This window comes from Fistularia commersonii, chromosome 6 (genome assembly GCF_037954325.1).
Source record: "Fistularia commersonii isolate RoL2024-O1a breed Wild chromosome 6, RoL_Fcom_v1.0, whole genome shotgun sequence".
NCBI lineage: Eukaryota > Metazoa > Chordata > Actinopteri > Syngnathiformes > Fistulariidae > Fistularia > Fistularia commersonii.
The window spans coordinates 9,162,662-9,189,441 of NC_141289.1; the positions used below are offsets into that span (position 1 = coordinate 9,162,662).

At 46.3% G+C, this 26,780-nt stretch overlaps 1 protein-coding gene across 1 annotated transcript; it reads left to right on the forward strand.

The window, feature by feature from the left end:
* Positions 1-1,931: 1,931 nt before the first annotated feature.
* Positions 1,932-26,614, forward strand: LOC147233332 (transmembrane protein 163a). Its single transcript, XM_086148028.1, has 8 exons — positions 1,932-2,230; positions 3,739-3,858; positions 13,301-13,344; positions 13,422-13,513; positions 16,943-17,039; positions 22,453-22,564; positions 22,964-23,105; positions 24,271-26,614. Exons 1-8 carry the CDS (start codon positions 2,050-2,052, stop codon positions 24,329-24,331), a joined length of 849 nt encoding a protein of 282 aa, XP_086004154.1. The 5' UTR covers positions 1,932-2,049; the 3' UTR covers positions 24,332-26,614.
* Positions 26,615-26,780: the final 166 nt, after the last annotated feature.

The following is a 26,780-nucleotide window of genomic DNA, read 5'->3' on the forward strand; positions in this document are numbered from 1 at the left end:
GGAGCAGAAGAACTCCATGCAGGAGGCAAGAAGGTACATGGTAAGCAGTAGCAGAATAAAGGGAAACATCCGAAAAGCTAGATGTGCTTTTAAGGAGGGAAGTAACAATGTGCTTAACCCAGCTTTAGACTAAAGCTTAACCCAAGCTTTAGTCAGACTTAAAGCTTAATGTTGGTTGTGAAGCTGGTTGTGAAGCTCTGTAAATGCCACCCGTCGTAAAACCTCATAGAACATGCATTTGTCTTGCCCCAGTTGTCTGTACTGACTCAGCAGGAAACTCATTTGTAAAATAATGACGTTTTAAAAATGGCCTGTCGGGGCGCCACAGGTCATTAGCGCTCATGTGCTGTATTTCAACGCAAGCTGCTGTGAATGTTTACATTTGTTTTTCAAGTAAAGTCTTTGTAAGGGCGGGTTTGAGGATCGGAAAGAAGCAAAGAGGACTATGCAAATCCTGAGACTGACCAAAAAATAACTTAGCTTTATGTTATACATGTGTTATTATGGTGATACAGTTTCATTGGGCCTTAATGAAGAAAAGTCTCAATATGCATTCATTTCATTAACCCAAGAATCTTTAATGTGAAAGAATAGTGATGTTTGAGTTGTGCCATTTGTGTACATTTACAGATTGTAAATCGTCCAATTTATATGTGTTAGCATGGTGTGAGAGTTTCATGAAATGTGAAGACGAAGAAAAGTCTAGTTATGACATGAACGTCATCATATGGACACGTGTGTGAGTGTACATGCAAACATACTCACACTTACACACACGTTTAGGGATTTAATAAGAATAGAGGACTTTCCACATTTTGAGATTAAATTATCCCAAGAATCTTTAGTGAAACACAATTTTTTATCATATATCATATATTCATATATCAACATATCCTCAACTATAAATAATTAAATGATGACATATGCATATATATATATATATATATATATATATATATATATATGTGTGTGTGTGTGTGTGTGTATGTATATTCATGTTTTATATGGGTTATTATGGGGAAAGTTCAAGTTTCATTGAAACTTAAAGGCGAAAAGACTAATTATGTCATTATTATGGGGATGAGCAGACACACACGCACACAGGCCGTGTTTAGGTATTAGGAGCACAGAGGAAAACCTTTTACATGAAATAGTAGTGATATACAATTTTTCTGTTATATATAAACATATTCTAGACTGTACATATACATATATATAAATATACGCTTCAATGAACACGTCTTCAACGAGGACTTTCACTCCAGATATCGTCGCATTATTCCCAATAACTCGCGTGGATGCAACCTCCCGAGACCCCACGCTCCGTGTCAGCCCTCCGACACTCGAATCTTCCCGCTCCGAGCACCTTCAACCCCGCCCCCCGCTCCTCTCCACCAATCACCGGACCGCAGTCTATTGGACAAACCTGTAATCCAATGATCAGCGAAGGCTCGGAGAGTGACAGGTCGACAAGCCTATGGCTTCTATTCCGGGGTCGCTACAATATCTATAAATACATGTTATATGCCAGATTCTTATGCATTTATGTGGGGTTAAAGTTCGAGCTTCGTTGAAAGTTAAAGAAAAAAAGTCTATTCATGACATGACCATCATCATTAGCACACACAACACACACACACCACCTAAATGACATAAGAATCCCTTATAGGGATCAATAAAGTTTATCTTATCTTAATTCTCCACATCATTACCGGATGCACCAAGTATGTATGTGTGTGCTTGCATACGTGTCTGTGTGAGAGCGTGCATGTATGTGCGTATGTGTGTGTGTGTGTGTGTGCAGGGTTGGAAGAGACGCGCATTCCCTCTCATTCCATCGGAGAGTGATCTGGCGCAGCGGTGGACTCGCAGCCCTGCGGAGTGTTTTCCTCCCGCCCCTCCGACCCCCCCCCCGGCCCCCCAACCCTCCTCCACCTCCTCCATCTCCTCCACCTCCTCCTCTTCCTCTTTCTCATCTTCTTCCTCCGAAGTCCGCACTTCACGTACGGGTGTGACATATTTGACGGGACCGCCAACCCGCCGACGGAGATGACGGACCCCAGCGCGCCGGAGCCCAGCAGCGTCCCGGAGCCGGCGGCAGCGGCGACGGTAGCGGCAGCGGAGCCCGCGGCGGCCAACGGGCAGCAGCAGCAGCAGAGCACCGACACCCGCAGGGAGGCGTTCAAGATGGACCAGGAGATGAAGATCACGGACAGCATCGATGACCGAGGTCAGAGAGGGAAAGTTTACATCGCCGTGATACTCACACACACACACACACACACACACACACACACGGGTGGGGGAATTGCATGATGGATCCAACTTTGGCGTGTTAACGTCCACTCCGGTTCCCGGTGAGGGACCTGATGGAAGAGCTGGAATAATTCATGAGACTCAGACCTCAGTTCTGCCAGGCAACACGATGTCTGTCAAGGCTGAGAGGCAGAGATTCACCAATATCTTTCCAAAACAAGTCATATTTTTGCATCCTGATCCTGCTGTGGATCCATCCTGTGATATCAAGGTTGCAGGTAGATGAGATTCTGCCCAGAGATCTCGGGTGCATGAAGATCTGGGAAATGGGATGAGTTCCTCCTCACTAAGAGTTATTATTCTGTTCGACCCAAGTCGTGAGACGGTGAAATCATGGATGATTTAAAGTGTGCTGTTTTGGCTCTTGCTTTGCTGTTGATCTAACTTTGGGCAGAAATAAAACGCGGCATCTTTATGAAATCAGCTAAAGATGCACTATCAACATTCATTTATTCATTCATTATGTGCACCATTTATCCTGTTGTCAGCGGCTGGGGCCTATCGCAGCTGTCATCGGGCCAGAGGCGAGTTCGGCGAGTTATATTGAAATGTAACCAGTCACTCCTTCATTCACGTGTCATAAAGCAATATGACGGTTCACTCTCTCATTCACATGTATGTTCATTCCCTAAACCACACATCATACAGAGACACACAACCATTCACCCTCTCATTCATGCCATTTGGAGACATCCAACCATTCATTTTCTCAGTCTCGCACACGTTCTCTCCCTTATCCACACATCATATAGTGACAACAACCATTCACTCTTTTATTTACACGTTCGGGCAATATAGGATCTCCCCGATTTCTCCCACAGTCCAATGCTTTTGACCTGTGGGAGATGGTCCTCCTGCTGGGATTGAACCAGGGACCTTCCTGGATCTTGAATCTTGCAGTGAAAACTAACTGCCGTGAAGCCCCCATCAACATCGATACATTTTAAAAAAAAATCATTTGTTTATGAAGCTAATTGAATGTCGTATCATTTATGCATCAGTGATAGCTAGTACACTGTCAGTTCTCAAGTGCAACAGTCCATATTGGTTGTTTTTTTAAACAGAACATACAAAAATGACTAATGAGGTTAGTGCCGCCAATTTACCTAATTTATCTAATAAGTACTTTCGTGTCAATGTGAGGAAGTTGAACCAAGATATCTGTCCGTTTTGTAAAGGCTAATTTTGAATTATTGAGCACTTGATTGGATCTGAAGCAGACAGGCATTTCTGTTGTCAGTAGTTTGTTGACACGTTGAGCCTGTTAGCTTCTTAAGCCTGACTTTTTTTTTTTTTTTTGCAAATGTGAGAGTGATAGTGTAATTGGCACAATCCTTTACACACACACTCACATGTATACGGAAACCTATTTGTCTGTCGAGATGGATATGGGCTCACTTTGCCCTGCGCTGTTGTCTGCAGGTCTTCTGGAAAGCAGCATGCGCCTGAAGCCCCATGAAGCGCAGAGTTACCGCAAAAAGGCCCTGTGGGTGTCCTGGGTGTCCATCGTGGTCACAATAATCCTGGCCATCACGGCTTTCAGTGAGTAACACCCGTTCGGGGCGTGGGGGTGGGGTGGGGAGTGGGCTTTAATTTGAAACTTCTCCCGGCGACATAAGAAGAACGGGCGTTTAGGGTCATTACAAAGTAGCCGCCGTTTGGTCCTTGAGTGGAAGGGCAGATTTGACAGTAACTGTGAAACAAACAAACAAAAGTGAACACTTCACGGAGAACAAGCAGCAGATGCGATACCACCCGTCTACTTAACCTTCATGGCAGTATGTGGTTACTAGTCCCATTTATCTCTAACCTCCAGACTCCTGCTGGCTTCACTTCAAATGACAATTTCTCCCAATTAGGAGGCGACGTGTAACGTTTTAGCTGTCCGGAGTGTAAACCTCGACCTTGAATCTCGCCACAGCCGCTGAATCCTTATTTCTTTTGTGTCGCGTGCAAAGCCCAACCATCAGTTTGGGCTCAGGATTTGTGTTTTGTTTTTGTTGAGCTGCCACTTGCCAAGGGTGTATCGGTGAGATGACTCGCTCACAGGCCGCCCTGAGACACGGAAGAAGAAGGGACATGAAAAGTTGTTTTACTCAGTTAGGACAAAAAGGGATTTACATGGTGAGTCGTGGCTAACTGCTCAATCAGGCTGCCTGGCAGGCACAGGTACTATAGATTGATATATATGTTATGAGTCACAAAATTAAAAGCATATACCGTATTTTCCGCACTATAATAAGCACCTAAAAGCCTTTCTTCTCAAAAAATGACAGCGCGCCTTATAATCCGGTGCGCCTTATATATGGATCAATGTTGACATCAATATCGTTTTATGAAACATTTTGAACTGTGACAAATGGAGTTGGAAATACATGGTTTGAACGAAGGCGACGCAGATACCCGTAATAGCAACCAGTACGTAGGGTACCTTATTGTGAATGCACTAACTTGTTTTGAGAGTGAATGGAGTTGTCAGAACGTTGGTTTGTATTATGTTGATAAAGTTTGACTGACTGACTTATCTGACCGTTTTGTTGACATTACCTTTAGCGGAGCTCCATTTAGTGGATGCATAACGCAACCCCAGCCAGAGCTGTAGCTTCTATTATATGCGCCTTATAACGTGGTGCGCCTTATATATGACATTTTTTTAAAGTAGGCCATTCATTGAAGGTGCGCCTTATAATCCAGTGGGCCTTATAGTGCGGAAAATACGGTATATGTGTAGTGTATCTTCCATTTTGTGACGTGGTGTCATGAATGTTGAAAACATGCATTTCAGTCTGTCATATGACTGCCTCTGGGGCCAGTTATCTCCATCACTGTGTTACTTTTCCTTCAAAATCCTTTTCATGCATCACAGGACAGTCACTGGGTCCCTCCGCTAACATTATTTACGCAGCTCCAGAGAGGTAGATGATTATATTAGATTAGATTCAGCTTTATTGTCATTATACATGTGCAATTACACAAGTACAAGACAGCGACACTGGCAACGAGCCAGCGGTGCAATAAACACTAAGTGCAGGGTGTAGTATCTATATGGTACGTACAGGATGGATAATATTCAAGGCTGTGAACTCTTATTCATTGATTCATTATCTGCACTCAGTGTTGCAGAGGGGGGCCGGAGCCTTTGCCAGCTGTCACTGGGCGAGGGGCAGGGTTTACCCTGGATCAATCACAGGGCCACATAAAGCAGGGCTTGCAAACTCGCGGCCTGTGGGCCGATTGCGGCCACGGGACGATAGTTTGTTGCCCCCGCCTTAATATGAAAGTTTAATGGGGTCCGCAAGTTTGATATGTATCAAACATATCATGGGGAGGTGGGGGGGTGGGGGGCAGCAAACTATCGTCCCATGGGCCTCAATTTGGCCCGCGGGCCGCAAGTTTGACACCCCTGACATAAAGAGACATACAACCATTCACGTTATATAGAGACAACAACCATTCATTCTCCTGTTCAAACATCATACAGAGACATATGACCATTCACTCTTTCATTCCCATGTCTGAACGATTTGGGGTCTCCAATGAACCCACTGTGTGTTTTTGGTCTGTGGAGGAACCCCACAAAGACAAGGGGAGAATATGGAGATTCCACACAGTCCCCTTCAGAATCCAACCTGGGACCGTCTTGCTGACTATGGACACATTTGCAGTGGATATGTGCCAATGTGATATTGGACCAAACCAAAAAAAGAGCTGTAGTACAGGCAGGCGCTCAGTCTGCTGGTTTTGGTCTGGGGCTTCCTGAGACACCTGCAGGACAACAAGATGGCACATAGTGTACAGGCAGGGGGGGAGTGGTCCTTAAGACTAGTGCAAGCTGGAGATCCAGACAGCGTTTCTACCAGACGACCTCAATGGGCTGGAGGGGAGTCCCTTGGCGGCTTACACCAGCTGCCGTAGGGCTTTGCGGTCTGCAGTTTCCAAACAGACAGTGCAGGATGCTCTCTATCGCTCCCAGTGATCATCAGGGTGTTGTTAAATTGCACTCGGCGGTGAATTTTCATGAATCCGCCTCTCTTCCAACCAGCAGCAACCTGGAGGTATGCTGGATTTCTCTGATGAAACACACATTTTTGGCAGCGTGCAATTTGCTGATCAAGTGGGCTCTCCAAAAAAATATAACTCCCCTCCATGACTGCACGAGAAAATTGGGGATTGATATTTTTCCAAGTACTGGTTTTGACAGAATCGATGTTTTTAAAATTCAGTGTCTATGGAAATTAATGCTTAGACTGAAAGGGCATTGCTGGGTGAACAGAATATGCAGATATATAGCTGTGCGTTTTCTTGTGGTGGTAAAATGAGATCGCAAATCATAACCAGTCGTGCTGCTTTTTCAATAGAACAAAACAACAGCCCTGTATTGAAGTCTCGCCGAGCCTTTATAATCCTATCGGAGGAAGATCAGTGACAGCAGTGAAATTCACCGCCCACTAGCTTGTAAATGCACGCGTACGCATCGAAAATGTTCAACCGTCAACAAGAAGTAGGTTGCCTGTGCGTGTTGACCTCATTGCAGACGGTCCGATGGGACTGCGTGTGCCCGACATGTATGCATAAAATATATTTCACAACATACGCAAGCTCTTCACAGTTGATTTATTTTTAATTTTTTCTTGAGGTGAAACTTTGCAGCAAATTTAATACCGGTCTGGAAAATGAGCCGAAGACAAACGTGGGACTTTTCATCAAATATTAAAATGTAATTAAAAAGAAAAAGGGGAACAAATGAGCCATTCTCACGAGCGATTTTTATTACATGCACAAGACAAGATAAGAAAAGACAAGATAAAATAAGATTAGATAAGATTAGCTTTTTTTTAATCCCACATTGGGGCAAAATCCCAGTGTGCACACTTGTGCAGATGCATGTTTGTTAAGGGTTCACTGTGTAATAGCAGTTCAACACATTTAAAATATGGGTAAGCACTTTTTATCCATATCCATCATGCCCATATCAGTGTCGGTGTGCAAATTGGCCCCATGTATGAAACTTGCAACATATTACTCACATTAAATTTTCAGACATCGGAGTCTTCACGTGGACCTTCCGCCTGTTGTTGCTCATTTATCTAAAAGTAATGGGGTATTAGAACAAATCAGTGAGGGAAGGAGCAGAGGAGCGAGTGCAGCAGCAGCAGGAAGGGCCTTCAAACAGATTTGGCCTGCAGTCCCAACTGTTCGATGTTTGTTTTTGTTTGCGATTGGATGCCCTCCAGAATTAAACGGAAGGCAAACAGGCTCAATAATTCATATGAGTCTGGTTCGGGCATGGAATTCTACATGTTGTCTCCAACAAGGGGGTCTGGGTCTGGCCGAGCGTTACGGCCCGGCGTTATTTTGATTTGGAAATGAGAACTTCCTCTGGACTCCCGGCTGAGTGGATGTTGTTTCATACATGTTGCCCACTTCCTGTTCTGTTGAGGAAGCCTCCGTAGCTGCTTTACAGGGCCGGCTTGTCTCGCAACTGGCGTCCTTGTCATGTGAGTGTTAAATTGCTGGAGCTATGTGTTTAATACCCTCTGAAAGGGGTTTATTCATCGCAAACGAAAGAGTCCAGTCCCACATATTTGTGTTGTGGCTAACGTTGATGCCATCCCACTCTTTTTACCTTCATTTCACGTGTATTCAAACTTTGATCAAGCCCCGTCTTTTTGCTGCTAAAAGCCATCCAGTATGTATTGTTAAAAAATGAGGACATAGCATGTATGTATACTGTATATATATATATATCACATACTTGGCGAGACGGTCAGAGAAGCCAGACTGAGATGGTTCAGTCATGTACAGAGGAGTGAATATATTGGTAGGCGGATACTGGAATTGGAGCTGCCAGACAGGAGGTCTCGACCAAAGAGAAGATTTATGGATGTAGTGAGAGAGGATATGAAGGTAGTTGGTGTGAGAGAGGAGGATACAGAGAACAGGGTTAGATGGAGAAGGTTGTTTCGCTGTAGCGACCCCTAAAGGGGAAAAGCCGAAAGACGAGGAAGATATATACATATATATCGCATACATATATACACATTTTGACTAGCTATCATCATTTAAAGGTTAGCTGTCTCACAGCAAGAAGGTCACTGGTTGGATTTTGAGGAGACCTTTCCATGTGAGGTTTGCATGTTCTAACCATGCCTGTGTGGGTTCCTGCAGGCTTCCTCCCACAGTCCAAAACCATGCAGGCGGTTCACTGGAGACGCAGGATTGAGTGAATGGTTTTATTGCCTCTGTATGACATGACCCTGTGATCGACCGGCAGTTGACAAATGACAACTGCAGGATAAGGTTATAGAGAATGAATGAATGAATGAACTAATTCATTTATTCATTATGCAATATAAAAGGTCCCAAGCCACTTAGGTCAGGGTTCTGAGGCCAGTTGTATGTCTCTACATGACGTGTGAATGATAGTGACTGATTGTTTGACTCTACATGATGTGTGAATGAGAGGTTGAATGGTTGTATGTCTCAGTACGTGACCCTGATGTTTTTGACTGGTGACCAATCCAGGATAAACCCTGTCTCTCACCCAATGACAGCTGGCAAACTGCTCCAGGCAGGATAAGCAGCATAGAAGGTGAATGAATGAATGAAATGCAATTTAACATGCTTGCTGTACATTAAATCGTAAGATGATAAGCCACAAGATCACATGCATCACAGAATCAGTAAGAGGATGGAGGGAAAAACCTTCAAGTTGCTTCGTAAACCTGTCGTCATTTCCGATCGGACTCATATGTAGATGATGATCTGAGTATTTCAGATCATCATCTTTGCACGAGTCAAGTGTGCACTGACTTTATTGCGGAATTGGTAGGATTCTGATCGTGTGTGTCTTTCTGCAGACTCACAGCTGCTGCTTTTCCCAGCCTATGCTCTGTCGTTGGCGCTCCAGAGCCGCTGGATAAGATATCTTGTCAAACATTAGCATTACCCAAACACAACAACGCAAGCTGTCCTACTCAAGTGCGTGTGTGTGAGTGTTTTCACGGGCAACAGATGCAGTGTTTGCTTTAAAGGGCGGGTTGGCAGGGGAGGGTTGACAAGTTGGCGTATTTTCCGGGGGCTACCTTAAGCGTGAAGTCGGCCCTTCAGCCACCGGCTTCGGCACGACTCTATTCAATCTCCTATTTCGGAAAGAACATGCTGCAATAACAGAGATTTCAGCACACCTACACCTGGCTTGACATTTAAGAATTGAGGCCATCGTACTGTTTGCAGCCGCTTAGATGGGAAAGCAAAGCAAATAATGTGTGTTTGCCCATCGTAATTCAATTAAAAGTATTTCTTTTGCCATGCGTGTGTGTGAGTATGTTGCGCAGGTGTGCCTTCCCATGACCGTGCAATAATCCCCCCCCCAGTCACTGGCTGGATGCGACATCTCTTCTATCATTAAGACCTGAATGCGAATGGTGAATAGCCTGATGCTCCATAACAAAAAACAAAAAGAAAAAAACAACGTACGGTGAGGCAAACGCTGTCGCTCGACCGACTGTGAAAACAACCTTGAGAGCTGAGCGTTTGGGCGATATGAATAACGAAGCCTAAGCAACAGCCAGTGAAGAGCTGGGATCGTGTTTTATCTTCCCTTCTGCTGTCTGATGTGACAGACAGAGAAGGAGCCAATGAAGACGAAAGGCCTCGGCAGCATGTGCGTGTGTGTGTGTTTGTGTGTGTGTGTGTGTGTGCGTTGCCGAACTTCAGTCCCCGATGACACCTCAATAGCTTCCCCGGGAGCCAATTAGCCGTAGCAGGGCCGAACTTTGACGACCGCCGCGCCGCGGCAGATTCATTTGTACAGCTTTCTGTTGGCGCTCCTAACGAAGGAGCGGGGAGAAGGAAAGGAGACGAGGGAAGGAGCGGACATTTCTCAACTCCAAGCTCAAGACATCGAGACCGGGTTTCCGCCCCGAAACAGGACCTCTTGCAGGAAAGCAATCCTGGTTTCTTTCAATGCCGCTTTGTAAAGTTTGGTTGAGGCCTTCCGTGTCAGTCATGCAACGGCGGAGTCATTCTCATGTAAACAAAAGAAGAAAACGTCATGTGCCCGCGAGCTTCTCCTTGCTATGTCAACTTCAGTGGATGTGTGGCACGTCCGTGTTGTCGCAGTCCCTCCCTCTCCATTTGCTTTCATCTCACCGGCTGTCAGACTCTATTTTTCATATCATATATCTCCTGCAAGCTCGGCCGCAAAGGGAGGAACTTTATAGGGTGGAGATATTCAGTGCGTAGATCTATTTTTGCTGAATATCCCCAGCCGGTGACGTTTTTCTTGTACCATTGCAGACACCCAACACGATTAGCAGTGATTGGTTAATATATACGAGATAAGTGCTTTGGCATATTCGTGATATATTGAATTAGGAGTGACAGCTGACTATATTCTGTCCAAGGACTGGAACCATTACAAAAATGGATATGTATATGTATCTTGTGGACCAATCAGATGGTTGTGTGTGTATTTTTATTTTACATATTTATATGTATGTATGTATATATATCTATCTATCTATCTATCTATCTATCTATCTATCTATCTATCTATCTATCTATCTATCTATCTATCTATCTATCTAGCTAGCTAGCTATACACATATATATATATATATATACCTAGATAGATAGATAGATAGATACATACATACATACATATATACATACACACACATATATACATATATATTTATGTGTGTATGTATATATGTATATTGATATGCAGATATATATGTATATATGTACATACATGCCTACATATATATACACACACATACATATATATGTTTACAATGTACACCTGAAAATGAGATAAAATAAAAAGGTATATATGAAAAGGAAAACTTGTGTGCTACATACATTCATGTAAAAATATATAAGTGTGTGTGTATATATATATATACATGTACATATGCATACATAAATATCCCCCTTTAATACAACTCATTTTTTCTTGTTTTCTGGTATTTTCCTTTTCAAATCTTTAGGTCATTTATTGTATTTATTTCCACTAAATTTCCAAGTAATTTCTTTTTAAAGTCCATGGAACTCGGGGAAATCAAAATATTTAAGTGTTGCCCCAAAACCTGGGACATCACTGAAAGATCACATTCTTCATCTTTCTTCAACGCAGCCGTTCGTTCAGAGCCCCCTTTGAGCCCAAGCGCTTCGTTGAGTCGGTGTCAAGACGGAGATGACACTTTTTATGATTACGGCTTCATTTTACGAACAAAGTTGTCCTCGGGCTCGTCTTGTTATCGTTCCTGGTTCCTCCGCAATCCAACCTGCTCATCTGTATGCACGCTTGCCCTCCCGCCTTGTTTTTCAGCACCCGTTCCCCGTCTTTCCATCTCAAGCGGGGTGGATGACTGCATCCTGAACAAGAAAAAGAAAAGAGGGAGGAAAAGAGAGATAAATGAGCGTGGGGCGGAGATGGAAAGGGGATAGAAGCAGGGAGGGCGTGTGGTTTTTTTGCTGTTCTTGCTGCAGATGTGGAAAAGAAAGTGTTTCTGCCTGCGTTGCTGAGGCGGGCCGCTGACTCCCAGTGGGTCTTGCTAAAAATAAACCTGGGAGGAGAGAAGAGGCGAGGAGTGGAATTCTCCCCTCTTATCTTTCTCCATCTCCCTCTCCTTTGTCTCTTCTCGGGCTCGGACGATTACGCTCAAAGCCCCGGTTCGATGTTTCTTCGACAAGACGTCGACAACTCGCCGTGACGGACGGATGCCAGCACAGTGTGTTCTGTCATGTTTACAGCAGAGTCGGATAGAAGCCAGCCTGGAAGTAGAGCTCCAGATTTTTTGGCTTCGGAGGGTGTTGGCCGGCTCAATATAGACTTGAGACATTTATTCACTCATCATATATACTGTCTATCCTGCACTGAAGGTCGCCGAGGTGTCGGAGCCAATCCCAGCTGTCACGGTCAAAAGGCGGGGTTTACCCTCGACAGATCGATCACAGGGCCGCATAAAGAGACATGCAAACATTCACTCTCTCATTCACATGTCGTACAGAGACACAACCGTTCACGCACTCATGTGCACATCGTATTGAGACGTTAAACTATTCGCCGTCACTCACAGGTCAACGATCGGTCAGTCTCTCATTCATGTATCTTATGGAGAAAACCGTCGATCAACCTCTCGTTCGCATCTCATCCAGCCGTAAACCGTTTACTGTTTCATTTGCGATTCATATGGAGGCACACGACCGTTCACCCTCTTATTCACATGTCATAAAGAGACATAAAACCATTTGTGCATCATATAGAGAGATACAACCGTTCGCTCTTTCATTCACATGCCGGGACAATTTAGGGTCTCCAATGAACCTCCTGCACATTTTTAGTGTGAGGACGGGGCAAACGCCATTCAGAAAGGCTCAAAATACAACGTCGGAAACGCACCCGTAGTCAAGTTGTGTCGTCGCCTCTCGTACCGAATAACACATTTCCCTCCTCGTCTCAGAGATGTGATAACCGTACGGATGCTGAGAGTAAAGTCATGTAACGCATTACCGTTCATTCATTTTAACAAGATGTGGATTAGACGCTCCGGCCCTGGAGCTCCCTGCGGTTTCAGAAATCCTTTTTTTTTTTCTATAATGCGTTGCTGAGAGACACACAAACAAACAGACGGAATATCCTTGGAGAGACACGAGATGGGGAGGATGCAGCGGCGAAACTCGGATGAAACCGAAAATCTCGTCACAAATAAACAAACGTGATATATCTGAATATTTGTGTTATTCGTGTGTTTAAGGATAAACTCGAATTCAATGCTAAGATAATCCTGGAATAGCTAAATAAAGCTCCTCACTGTGATTCCATAAAGGTGTTATATATCAGATTTTGTGTGTGTTTAAATATAGGAAATACCTTTCACAGCTAAAGCGCGGCGGACTCTTATTTCATAATAGATGCTTTTTTTTTCCCGTGTTAAAACTGACCTTTCCTTCTCCTCTCTTGTGTTTCTTCCAGCCGTCTCCATCATGCGTCACAGCGCGTCTGCATTCGGATTCGCCGTAAGCGGAAAAACATTCAATCCGGCAGCCGACGAAAACATCGGCGGGAGTGTAACGATACTTTTGTACGTTCGCAGTTCGACGCCACTTTGGATGTGTTGTCCTCCGTCATCGTGTTGTGGCGGTACAGCAACGCAGCCGCTGTCCATTCAGCTCACCGCGAGTACATGTGAGTACCTCATGGAGAGTTGCTCTACTTGTGCTAACTTGCAAATGATTTCGACTTCGTCGGGGGAGCGGGCGTTCCTTCAAGGGTTGGAAGTTCGATCGGCGGCTCTTATTGTCTGCGTGCACGCTGGTGCGTCCGTTCTTACAGCAGGAAGGCTCCCGGTTCGATTCCGACGGCGCGTCTCGTCCGGAGGCTCCATGCAGTCGAACAGGAGCTGGGAAAAGTGAAATGGAGACTAATAGATAGCGAAAGCCTCGAACAAAGCAGCGGGACAATGTCGTATTCACTTAGAATTAAATGAAAACGTGATATATCTTTAGGGAAACAAATAGTTTGTCTTTATAACGTCTCCTTTTTATTGTAATATTAGAGTATTCTAAATGACATTCCTGCTGAAACAATACTAATAAATGACTGTGCGAGATTTACTTTCACTGTGTCCAGATGGTTTAAGGCTGAACAACAAAGCTGGAAAAGTGATTAAGTCAGTCTCTTGTGTGTGTGAGTGTTTGTGTGTGTGTGTGTGTATGTGTGTGTGTGTATTTGTGTGTTCTTTGTCCCAGAGTGGAGTGTGCCAGACAGCAGGTCTCCTCAGCTCTGTCAGCCTCGGCCCTGTGGGACCGATCACAGTCGAGCGCCTTTGCATCTTATCTCCACCAGGCTGAGAATGGTCTGTCTGTGTGTGTGTGTGTGTGTGTGTGTGTGTGTGTGTGTAGAGGTTTGGCAGGTTGAAACTGAAAACGGGATCGCATGTGTTGTGTAGATGGGAAGCGGACAGTTACCTGATATTTTTCTTTTAGGACTAAATCACAGAATTGAACAGGAGGGTGTGATGACGGTCCAGAGCGTTTGATTGGCTCTGGCGTCGGCCTCGGGGGGGATCAGCGGCTAATTGATCCGCTGCTATAAAAATATGTGCATCCGACTGTCATCGCACGCTTTTCGACTCCATCTGTCTTCCCTCCAGTGCGGCGACCGGCGTGACGGGACCCGGATACTTTCTAAATCACACATACTGTCATTTTCTTTAACCCTCATATTATGTTAAGGGTCAATTTGACCCATTTCACCCATTGACCCAATGGGTCAAATTGACCCTTAACATAATATGAGGGTTAAGATAGCAGAATTGCCGCTACTCAACTGGAGGACGGATAGTTTGTCACTAAACAGCCACGTTTTAATGTTACGTTTGCGCATTTACAAACTCCTTCTCCCTGCCGCTCCTTCAGCCAATCATCTTCCTCCATCTGACCCTCGCCTCTGCATCCCCATCTGTCACTCAGTCCATAAATCTCTTCCTCAAGTCCTCCTGCATCCGTTCACCCAAAACTTCCGTTCCCTCCGTTGTCCATGTCCAAACTATCTCAGTCAGTCTTTTTATAAACATGTGCCGCGCGTCTGACAGACTAATTCCCGATCCTATCCGTCCCAAACCTCCACGCCTTCATACCTGCCGCCACGATCACCACAACAATATCGAGAATAAATGCTTATTTCCCCCCCAAAATGGTCCAATATTGAAATAACAGTAAAAAAGAAGGGAGTTTCAGAATTAATACTCTTGGATGCGATTTTATTAAAAAAGACAAACCCCAGCTGATTTTTGGTATATTGAATGTAACACAGGCTTTTAAATCTTAATTGCTATTAAAAGCTGGCACAGGGATTCAGTTCACAATCATTTGCTCATAATGAGTGACTGAAAGGGTGATGAAGAAGCAATCGGCACGGATTAATACCACTAAGTACCGTTAAGAACGGGTTTTACCAAAGGGGGGTTCTGAGGAGATATTTCCCACTCATCAGTTGTTTTTTTTTTGTCCTGTGTTTGAGGGAGGGTCTGTTGCTAAACGGCAATGCCAAGGTACAGCACGGTTGCCAAGGTAACAGGCTTAACTTGCAAAAGCAGCACGGAAGACAGCGTTGTCTCTCCGATCACGCGTGAAACGACGGTTGCCGACGCCGAGCGTGCACGACGCCCCGGACGCAAACACGTGTGAAGTTTTTAACACGATAACAGAAAAAAAAAAAACCTTCACCGCTTTGGCTTTTTTGCATCACCAGGATGTTGTGTCATTTCCACATCCGGAGTGAGCAAGAAGCCACAGGAAGCCTGTTAGTGGCAACCGAGCGTGGACTTCCTGGAGTGATGCTGGGTGTTGCCTAGGTTACGTCGTCTGGTCGAAACCCACGGCATGAAGTGAGGCCGGAGAGCAGGACAGAACTAGAAGCCTAGACTTTGACAGATTCCATCACCTGGATAATTCTTATCCTTGAACATTAACCTATGAGTGAATTGATTCATTCATTATCTACCATTTATCCATGAAACCTACCCAGTTGACCCAGAGTTTTCTCTATATTCATAGCTTTATTATTTCGACCACTCACATGAAGACAGCCAGATATTTGAGCACAAATGGCCTTCGTCCTTAAACAGGAACCCACCCCCGATGAATGTAAACAGGAATTACTCCCCGAATATGATCTCGTCAACAACACCGATACACTTTCACACGATAAAAAGCCGAGCAAGGAGGAACTCGGAGGGGATTCTCTGGATGTTGCCTCCAGAGAGCGCGCTGAGTCTCCCCCTCTGCAGAGCTCAAAAGAACGGTCGCTTGTCTATTTTATTTCTTGTGATAACCTCGGTCTCTTCTTTACAGGCTTCGACTTCGACCAGCCTGAATGAGGACTCGCTCTCCAACACCCTCTCATTCGTGCATCATATAGAAACATAAAACTATTCACTGTCTCATTCACTTTTCAGAGTCCGCAATGAACCTTGCATATGTTTTTGGACCGCGGGGAGAGTCGTAGACAGTAGAGGCATGCAAGCATTCACTCTGTCATTCACATCTCGTTGAGAATCATAGAACCATTCACCCTCTCATTGATTCATCATATAGAGACATAAAACCATTCATTCCGTCTTTGAGTTGTTTTTTAGGGACGTACAGCCATTTGAAGTCAATATACAGACTTACAACCATTCACTCTCTCTTTATGTCATATAAAGACATGGAACCACTCACTCACTCATTCACACGTCTGCAATGAACCTCCTGCGTGTTTCTGGATTGTGGGAGGAAGGTGGAGGAAACACACACACGCGGATCTTCTCGCTGTGAGGCGGTAGCTCTAACCTCCATGCTGCCTTAATTTACCCATATTATCGTAAACACGCTATAAAAGACCTGAATGTGCGAAAAAAAAAGTCATTTTCTATTTGCATTTAGATACATACAACTTTACGGTTAAATACCCTACAATGGTATTTAACCGAACAATGACTCAGCAGAAGTCCAAGGAGAAAGTAGATTAATCATCATTTTGCTCTCTTCTGCTCGGACACTTTAACCTCTAACTTCAGCGCCCTGGAGAAACATTTTTTTGAAATAACCTATGTGTCCTACCGCCCCACAGAGCTTGTGTGATTCTGGGTGTGATATTCATCCTGTCATCCCTGTGCATCATGGGCAAGGCGATCCACGACTTGGCCACCAAGCTGCTGCCCGAAGTGGTAAGAATCGATCTTTTTTTTTTCATCCATTCATCCGTTCCTTTCGGCTCCGGCAGGCCTCGCCACTCGACCGCCAACGGACACGGCGGGGTCAAAATCCGGTTCAAACGGGAGATGGGAGTGAGCTCCGGATTAAATTGTCCACCATACGGCGCAGATTATCCATTTAGCGGCTGGAAAATGATTCCAAACACGCTGCGCCGCTTTACCACCGCTGGATTACAGTCAGCTGAACGTCCACTTAAGGGCATTAACCCGCCTCGTACGAAACCTTGCCAGAAATCTAGATCGTAATCTGATTTCTGAGGCGCGATTTGCGGGCGATTTTTAACGTTAAAACGACCCGGCTCCGTGAGCGATGACGCTTCCTGCCGGCTAGACGGGGATTTCACTCGGAATCCCAAAGCTAGCCCCTTTTTTCGTTCGTGTCTATTAATATCCGGTCCAAATCGGATCGGACGTCTCAGCATCCAGAACAAACACACGGTTTTCTACGTTGATCTGCCGCCTGCAAGACGGACCCTTCCATCTCACCTTCTCAAGGTTTACATTACATCAAATAAGACGGCAGTCTCACTCATAACCGAGCAGACAGTTTCGTAAAATCGATAAATGCGACAGTGGACCGACTGTTCTTTTTTAGCCTTTCGGAAAGACGGTTGACAGGTGGTGCTAATTCCAGCATTGCTTTGGTGAGAGGACGTGGTCTCCTCTGAGTGACCTTGTGCCGGATTTCGTTGGTTGGAGAAGTGGTGAAGAAATGTGTCGCACTCAGGTTGGGGCTGCTTGAGAAAAGTTGTGGATGTCGCTGTTGAAGATGGAGGTGAGAGTAGCTGCGCTGTCTGGTTTGGAGACACCGAGGAGGCAGGCGGACGAAGATGTGGAGGTTCTCTTTGGGAGAGAGGATCAGGAAGGAGTCCATCAGAGGGACGTCACATGTTGGATGTTCTGCAGATAAAGTCAGACTGAATTGTTTTGGACATGGACAGAGGAGGGTGGAGGACGCTGATGTTGGAACTGACAGGCAGGACGTCTAGAGCAAGATATTAGATGGCGGGAGATGATATGGTGGCCCCGGAACGGAGGAACTAAAAGCAAAAGAAGACGTTCTCCCCTTCACACTCTTAAATGTCCTGGTTAGCAGAGTGTAAGGCTACCATCGGGAGCAACCGGTGAAGTTCAGCGTCTTTGCCAAGGACACTGACGTGCAGATCGAACCGCCGACCTTCTGATTGGAGGGCGTAACTCAAGGAAATCCAATAACTGAAGGGCAAACAAGATGATTCAACCCCAGGTCTTCTCGTCTGTTTATCCTCCTTAGACTCGGCATGATTCCGAAAAGTTCTTTTTCCAAAAAAAGAAATTTTCCATCTCGCACTCACGTAAATCCCGCCTAAAAATAACCATCTCTTACAATATCAATATTAGAGAAATCTTGATGAGCTGAGATTCTGCACGATGTCGGGAATTCAAGGCAAAACTCGGGGGATTTGAAGCCACTGGTGGACCAGAACTTCCAAGAAAAAAAGGAAAAATTCCTCAATTCCTCTGTGGGTTGATCCCTAGTGGGGTAACTAATCCAGACGCACCCGAAGTGGACGTCCTCGGCGACGGGGCGTCCAAGAGGTGGAGCCGAACTTTCATTCAGTCACACAGCTCTGCGAGGACGGCGCAGGTTTTACACAGTTTTATTTTCAAGCCAAGCAGCAGAGCCTTCACACGCTTAAACGGCTTGTTTCTATGTGTCTGTCGAAAGGAGGCGTGATAACATTGTCGCCGGCGGATGAGGAATGCCATGAATCTCAGGTGTGAAGACTCGGGAGCGTTCGCACATCCCAAAATAGCTTTACCACCCGGTTGCCGGGTGATCGTCATCTCTGTAGAAACGCAGTCAAGGATATTTTTTTTTTTTTTTTTTTTTTTCCTCAGATCTCATTTGCATCTGCAGGGATCCAATGTTTCGGAATTTTTCAAACCCTTTTTTTTTTTTTTTTTTTTTTCTCAGATCTCATTTGCATCTGCAGGGATCCAATGTTTCGGAATTTTTCAACCCCTTTTTTTTTTTTTTTTTTTTTGGGGGTGGATTTTTCTAAGTTTCCATCTGTTCACCTTTGGATTCGGAGGTAAAGTGAACAATAAGGCCCGAAGGCTCCTCCCATCTCCCGTCATTTCTTGACAGAGAGGTTTGTTTTTACAGCCGCTTTGCGTTCCTACCCCATATGAAATGTTAATTCAATAACCGGCAGCTTTGCAGTGCGGTGAGTGGGCGTGGCGTGGCGGGTCACGGCCGAGGACATTTGACTTCTGACACCTCGGCATTCCCGCCCCGCTCGTCCTCCGAGTCCAATTAATGTCGGTTCGCCCGCGAGCCGGAGCCGCAATCGTCGGCAGCACGCGAAAGCGCATCGGCGGGTTCTCCGGCCTCGGGGAACGGGGTCGGAAATATCGGCAAGGATCGCTCGAAGCTGCTCGCAGCTTGGAAACCTCGGAGATCTGCGGATAAATGACGAAACATCTCATATCCGGTAAAAAGTCATCTCGTTTTCCCAGAGAATGTATAATTCTTGATTCTAACTCATGCTGAGGAAGACTAAGCGGCTCTAATGTGGAGGTGCATGACTTAGATTAGGCTGCGCTGGCTGTCTGCAGTGGAGACGACACGGAGAGCGAAGCCGCTGCGACGTTTATGTCCTACATGGCAGGAATCTGTACAATCAGATGGATAGAAATCTTTTTTATCTTCTCCCTGCACTGCTTTGCCGTGACAAGAACCGCACCGTAATTTGGCCAAAATGTCGACGTTCCTCTGCAAACCCTAGAAGCCGCTCCATTTCTTCGGTCCGTTTTCCGGCAGGAAAACATCCGACCAGTGATCGCATCGGTTTTTAAAAATGCCGCTCTTCGGTCCTCAAGAAGCATGCGGTCGTGGACCTGAGCACCGACGTCACATGACTTCCTATGGAACTGTAAAAAGACCCCGCCTTGGAGTGGGAGGTTAAATGTTCCCTGGTTCCGCCGCTGTCTAAATGCAAAGTTCGAGGAGCTGCAAAAGGTTCCTCCAGGAGTTTAGGATGTACCGGGTCTGGGACCACTTTTGTTTTTTTTCCATCATCAACTGGATCGTTCTACTCTCAGAACAGGACCAAACTCCGAGCGCTGTGATGCCGTCCCAGTTCTGCTATCCCCACTTTTAGTCTCCCGAGGAATTACTTCTTTAAGGTATCTCCTCAGCGTCACCACAAAAAAAAAGAAAACTTTGAGGAGGGAATTTAGGTCCAAAAGTTACTCTCCTCTCCCGCATGCAGCCGCCGCATGTCCGATCTCGGCCTCAGAAAACAACGAGCCGCATCCTGGCCGTTGCAAGGACACGAGAGCTTGATGAGAATTTGAGTTTTTCATCTCCCAAATCCAAAATAGGAGGTAAACGAAGACGGGAGGAGCTCAGTTAAACAGCGGTCTAGACGGAACAGAATGACGGGCCGAAACTGAATTAGATCGGGAATTACCAGGATTGAAGGACGGCCGGACCGAGGAGCCGATCGGAGGGGGGGGGGGGGGGGATGAAGACGGATGAGGCTCATAACAAAAAAGTAGAAGGAACAGAAGGTGGAAGGCGGAGCGAGAGTCGCCGGGAGGAAGAACTGCGGCGTCCGTGACACAAAGACGAGTGGATCCGAGAACATCTGCGCACGCTTGACTTGATAAGCTACGCGTCTACGTCCTCACGGATACGGGAACCTGAGCCGTCAAGGGGATATTTAAATATTTTTACGAAGGGAATCGTGACGCTGACTCAGGTCTGCGGCGTCTCCCCTCCACCTCCACCTTTGAAGTCTGAGGCTCCCGTTCCGAGTAGCTTTTCCCGGCTCCAAGGGCGTAGTGCAATATTAATGCTGCCGCAGAGGCGCCGGATGCTCCGCCGCTCCAACCCGCCTCCCCGCCCTTCTCGTCCGTCCTGCGTACGCTTGCAGCTTTTGCAACAAGACGAACCCGCGCGGGGCTACGAGGCCGATTCGCGACCGAAAAAAACGACCGGATGACCAACGCGTCTCGATCAAATATTGATCGGGTTTGAACGAGCTGCGAGGGAAAGAGCGAGAGAATCGGAGCGGGAGAGCACGATGGTTGCCGACGGTGGCGCGGAAGCGCGGAGGAGGAGGAGGAGGGAGTCAAACGTTTTGTTTTGAGGCGACGCTCAATTCACGAAGAGTAAGAAGAAGAATGGAGGCTCGGAGGGCAGCGAGTGTACGACTCCTCGCGGCGCCGTTGCGGAGGACGGGTGGCGTCCTTGATCAGGGCTCAGACATAAGTAAAAACCGTGTAGGGGCTTCCGTTTTGGATTTATCCTTTGGGAATTTAGACTCGGCTTTATTGACCGAGTCTTTTCCACATACGAGGCTCACGTTGACGGTCACACTTGGTGGCGATCAATACGACAAAGAGAGCGATGACTGCTCGAGTCAGAAGGTGATCGTCCGCGTCAGCTGGTGCAAAGATCAGATGTTAAGCGCGGCGGCGCAGTGGTTAGCGCTTCCGCCTCATAGCAAGAAGGTCCCTGCTTGGATTCTGCAAGGAGTCTCCACTTTGTCTGCGTGGGTTTTCTCCGGGTTCCTCCTACAGTCCAAAAACACGCAGGAGATTGACTGGAAACCCTAAATTGTAAAGAATCTCGCCCGATGACAGCCGAATAGAGTCATAATCGGGTACAGGTGTTGTTGTCGGCAAAGCGTGTCAGGTATTGTAGGGGTTCATCTGTCCAGCAGGGTGATGGATTACGGGAAGACGCTGCTTCTTTTTCTGGTAGTGGAGCGATCCGGACCTCCTACCAGAGAGGGGAAGGGAGAACCGGTTGTGCCGGGGTGTGACTTGTCTGCAGTGATGTTGACTGTCTAGTTCCAGACTCTGGAAGAGGGTAGGTCCTGAATAGAGGGCACTTTGGCACCCGTGGTTCTTTCCGTAGTCCAGACAGGACCACAGCAGGTCGGACTTCCCGAGCCAGAGTAGAAAGAACATCTTCCGTCGGGCCTTTTCGATCGCGCCATCAAAGTCGGACGGTTACGTCGGATCCTGTGAGATGATGGATCCCAGGAACCTTCAGGTTCCCAAAGTAGCCACAGTGCTGTTTAATGTGGACGTAGAAGCAAAGCGTTCTCCTCCCGAACTCCAATGTCATATACGTCGAAAACTATTACTAGTGGGTATCTGGTCCGGAAGCCTCATCCTCTTGTCACACCCCGCCGAGAGGATGTGACCCGGGACACGCCGGAGGGATAAGCGAGGGAAAACGGATGAATGGATGCCGGTCAAAATACTCAGATGTGGGACAAATTGTCTACAACTCTCTGCAGCAAGTACTCGCCCTCCATTCTTTCTTTTCAGAGCGTCAAAGACCTTCTGACTTTGTGTCTTTCAGGATAGCTTTCTGTTCAGCGTCTCCATCGTCAGCGGCCTGGTCTGCATCATCCTGGCGGTCATCAAGTTCATGCTTGGCAAAGTGCTCACCAGCCGAGCGCTCATCACAGATGGTACCTTTGCACCAGAACCGTGCTAGAAGATTGCTCTTCTGCAGCTTTAGTGAACTGGAACTATCGCACGCTAACAATGTATTAAAAGTGGATCCTCCGGCAGACCCGGCCTCTCCTAACGCCGGCCCGTCCGCACATCCCGCACTTGCGATGCACATGGTTTACAGCATGCCGCCACATTCAAGCGTGACGGAGTCCTTATATCACGCCATGTGACAGTTTGTCACATGCGCAAGCTTGCGGTCGCTTCCACATAGTCCGATCCGACACCCGCATCGGGAATCCCACGTTTCGTCCGTCGTCGGAGAGGTCGCCCGATCGCACGGCTTTAAATAGCGGAGATGTTTCGTGATTTGTCAACGGATGGATGAACCAGGCGTTGGCGTTCTTTCTCTCCAGGATTCAACTCCCTGGTCGGCGGGGTCATGGGGTTCTCCATCCTCATCAGCGCCGAGGTGTTCAGACATGAGCCCAAGGTGTGGTACCTGGATGGGACAATAGGGGTCCTCATTGGCCTGACCATCTTCGCCTATGGAGTCAAGTCAGTGACAGGGAAATGGTTTCCGACCTTCTGTATTGCATAATTCATTCATTCCCTATCTGTGCGCTGCCATTGGGCATTCGCCAGTCAATCACAAGGGCCGCAAACCATCACCGAACAACAATTTAAAGACATTCAACCATTCACCCTCTTACTTGCACGTCATATTCATCCATTCATCGTCTGATTAACATCATCATATTGAGACATTCACCTATTGATATGTCTGGGAAATATAGGGTCACCAAATAACCTGTAGTGTATTTTTTGAACCGCCGACCTTCTTCCTGTGCGGCCAAAGCGCGAAAACCGCCGTGCCACTATGTGGCGTATTATGTAAGCATTTGAGCGCATCGTCAGTATTTGTGTTTCCGGCCACCGATCGTCAATATTCTCTCCGCATACGACCTGATCCGGCCTCCATTGGTTGATGGAACGCGGAGGAGGCAACGTGACTCCCGATGTGTTGTTGCAAATCGAGTCCGGACGATCGGCTCAGCTGATTTCTAATAGCTTAAACCAATAAGTCTGACATCTTTCTGATGGGAAGCTGCAAACTTTTTAATGGCTTCATGGGATTTTTTTTTTACATGGGGCATTTAAATGCTGCCCACTTCTCAATAAAGCTATAGATACCCGGGATAAAGAAAACATTAATTGCATCATTTTTTGCACTTCCGTCTTATAGCGTGAAGGTCCCTGGTCGGATTTTTTATAGTAGGGCCTTTTTATGTGAAGTCTCCATTTCCAGGAGTTCTCCAGGTTCCTCACACAGCCCAAAAACATGCAGGAGACCCGAAATTGCCCAGATGTGTGAACGGTTGGATGTCATTATGACATGTTAATGAGAGATTGAATGGTTGCATAACTCTATGCGATGTATGAATGAGGGGGTGAATGGTCGAATGTTGCAATATGATGCGTGAATGAGAGGGTTAAATGGTTGGATGTCTCTATATGTCCCCCTGTGATTGGTCCAGGGTGAACGCTGCCTCACATCCAATAACAGCAGCATAAGCAGGATAGAATGAATGAATGAATTTTCATGTTGAGTACTTTTATTATAAACAGTGCTTTCCAGAGATGATGCGTCTACGAGCGTTTTGCAGAAGGTGTTTGTGATCAGAGTAAAATGCCAGACTAAAACCGAGCCTTCCTGTCTCAGGCTGCTGCTGGACATGATCCCCCGAGTCCGACAGACCAGGAACTACGAGCGCTTCGAGTAACACGGCCGACCTTCCAAGAGAAGAAGAGGGTTTTTAGAGAGGCCGGTGTACATCAACAGCCCAACATCCCCCCGCAGCCTCTCCACAGACCATCTGATCCAAGGCGCCGAGGCCTGTGTCTCCAGGCACCCTTACCATCCCACGACCCGAGCTGCTGCAGAGGGACGGGACACCTGCCGGCTTTTTAAGTGTTTTCCAATTTGGTGTACGTTTCATATCTTTAGTGTGTCTTAACATTGAAAGTTGGGAGGTGGGGTGGGGGTCTGCTCTTTTACGCCTAACATAGAGGGTAAAGGAACCTAAAGGGAGTATAATGAACTTAAAAAAAAAAATACAAAATGAGCCACCAGTTCGGACTGCGTCGCACCGTGGAAGAAAACGCCCCTCCCGATGGAACGCAGCGCGTTCACTGTACAGCAACTCCGTGTACGAAACCTCGGTCCGACCCCATCGCCGCACGGCTCTTGGTTTTCCCGAGGGGGGGTTTTTGCCCCGAGGCCTCCAGTGTAAGAGGTTATAGAGCGCCAAGTCAGAATGATCGATGGCGTCGGCGACGCAGTCAAGAATAACGTGTTTTTATGGCAAGATAGTACATCACAAAGATATGTTTGGCATATTTTTATGTGTATATATACACACACACATATACGGTGTTGCTTTTTGGTGTCGATGCGGCGTGACGCAAAGAGCGTCAGGTAAAATCCCAGAGGAACTGACTGCGTTTCTTGCACACGCCGCTGGCAGAATGTGAAGAAATCTGCAAGATAGGCGAGCAAAAATGCTCTTCCCAGGTAGCTGATGGAAAGATTTTTTTTTTTTTAATTTTAAAAGTACTCTTTTGTCAGCTGTCCGAAGAAGCACAAAACACAACCGGTTTGCGATGTAATGAATAGGTAGTAAAGCAGAGGCGGTTACTGTGCTATTGAGAAACTCCAAATGCAGGAAAAACGGAAAGCAATCAATGGTAAATTTGCTCACCTTCTACTTTCTATCTGCTATCAGTGACCAAGAACATTCATACGTTCACACACTTCTACTCCACTGAAGCCCACTGAGATGATTTCGGACGGTCTTGTTTTCACTCCGGACCGACCCCACCCGTCCCCCGACTCCAGATTCTCTTTTTTTTTTCTCGTCCGGTTGTCCTGTGAAGGTCATCGACTTCATCAACTCAACTTTTCCCTTCACGTTGTTTTCAAAGAAATGCGTACGGGATCAAAATTCTCACTTCGACTGCTTTCTTTCAGGGAATTAAGGCCTAAGTCCTTCGCCGATGATGCAGCGAAGCTGTCACGTAGCAGATGTATTTGGGTTGTCAGGGTCCGACTTCTTTTGTTATCCTAACGGTTTTTATTTATGATGTGAACGTGTTTACACGCGAGAGTTTACCGAAGCACGGCGGCACCGAGAGGCAAGGTCTTCACTCTTCATCACGTCTGTGCTGATTCTTTTTTTCTTTTTTTGTGGAAATCCAAAGCCTTAAAATGTTGCTCGTCCGTGTTTCAGTGACTGCAATATGTGAATGTAGCGTTTGACGCGGGGGGCGATTGACTAGTTGAACACACACACACACACCCATACATACATACATACATACATAGACACATACACACACACACACACACACGGACACATACAGACACATAGACACATATATACATACATACAAAGACACAAACACACATGCATGCACGCGCTCACACACAAACATACACACATACATACACACACCCCAAAACACACACACACACATACATAGACACATACAGACGCGCGCGCGCGCGCGCGCGCACACACACACACACACACACACACACACACACACACACACACACACACAGACAGACATATACAAACACACAGACTGAGACAGACACAAACACACCCACACATACATACATACAGACATACATACGTACGTACATACATACATATACACACACACACACACACATACATACATAAACAAATACAGACACAAACACACCCACATGCATGCACACACACACACATACAAACATGCGTAGACACATTCACACACACACACATACATAATACATACATACATACATGCGTAGACACATACAGACACAGATACAGACAGACACACACACAAAATGCACTGACTGACTTGTTTTCGTTCTGTCAGTTCAGGTGTTTCTATTTAAATAATATATTGTTACGTTTCGATAGCATTAGGTGTATTTCTGCCTCCGATCGGCGTCCGCAGCACCTCCTCAGCCCCGCACTGCTCACTGGAATTAAAAACCATCCTTTGCATGCTAAGACTTGGTCTGCACACCGTGTGCTTTTGTGCTCCCGCGTCTCTTCCAGCTCAGAACTGACACGCACGACATCGTTTCACGACGACGCACTCCGAACCTGTCGGGAGACGCACCAACCGCGCGGCGTCCGTTGTAAATACTGTATTGCTGTGATTTAATGATTC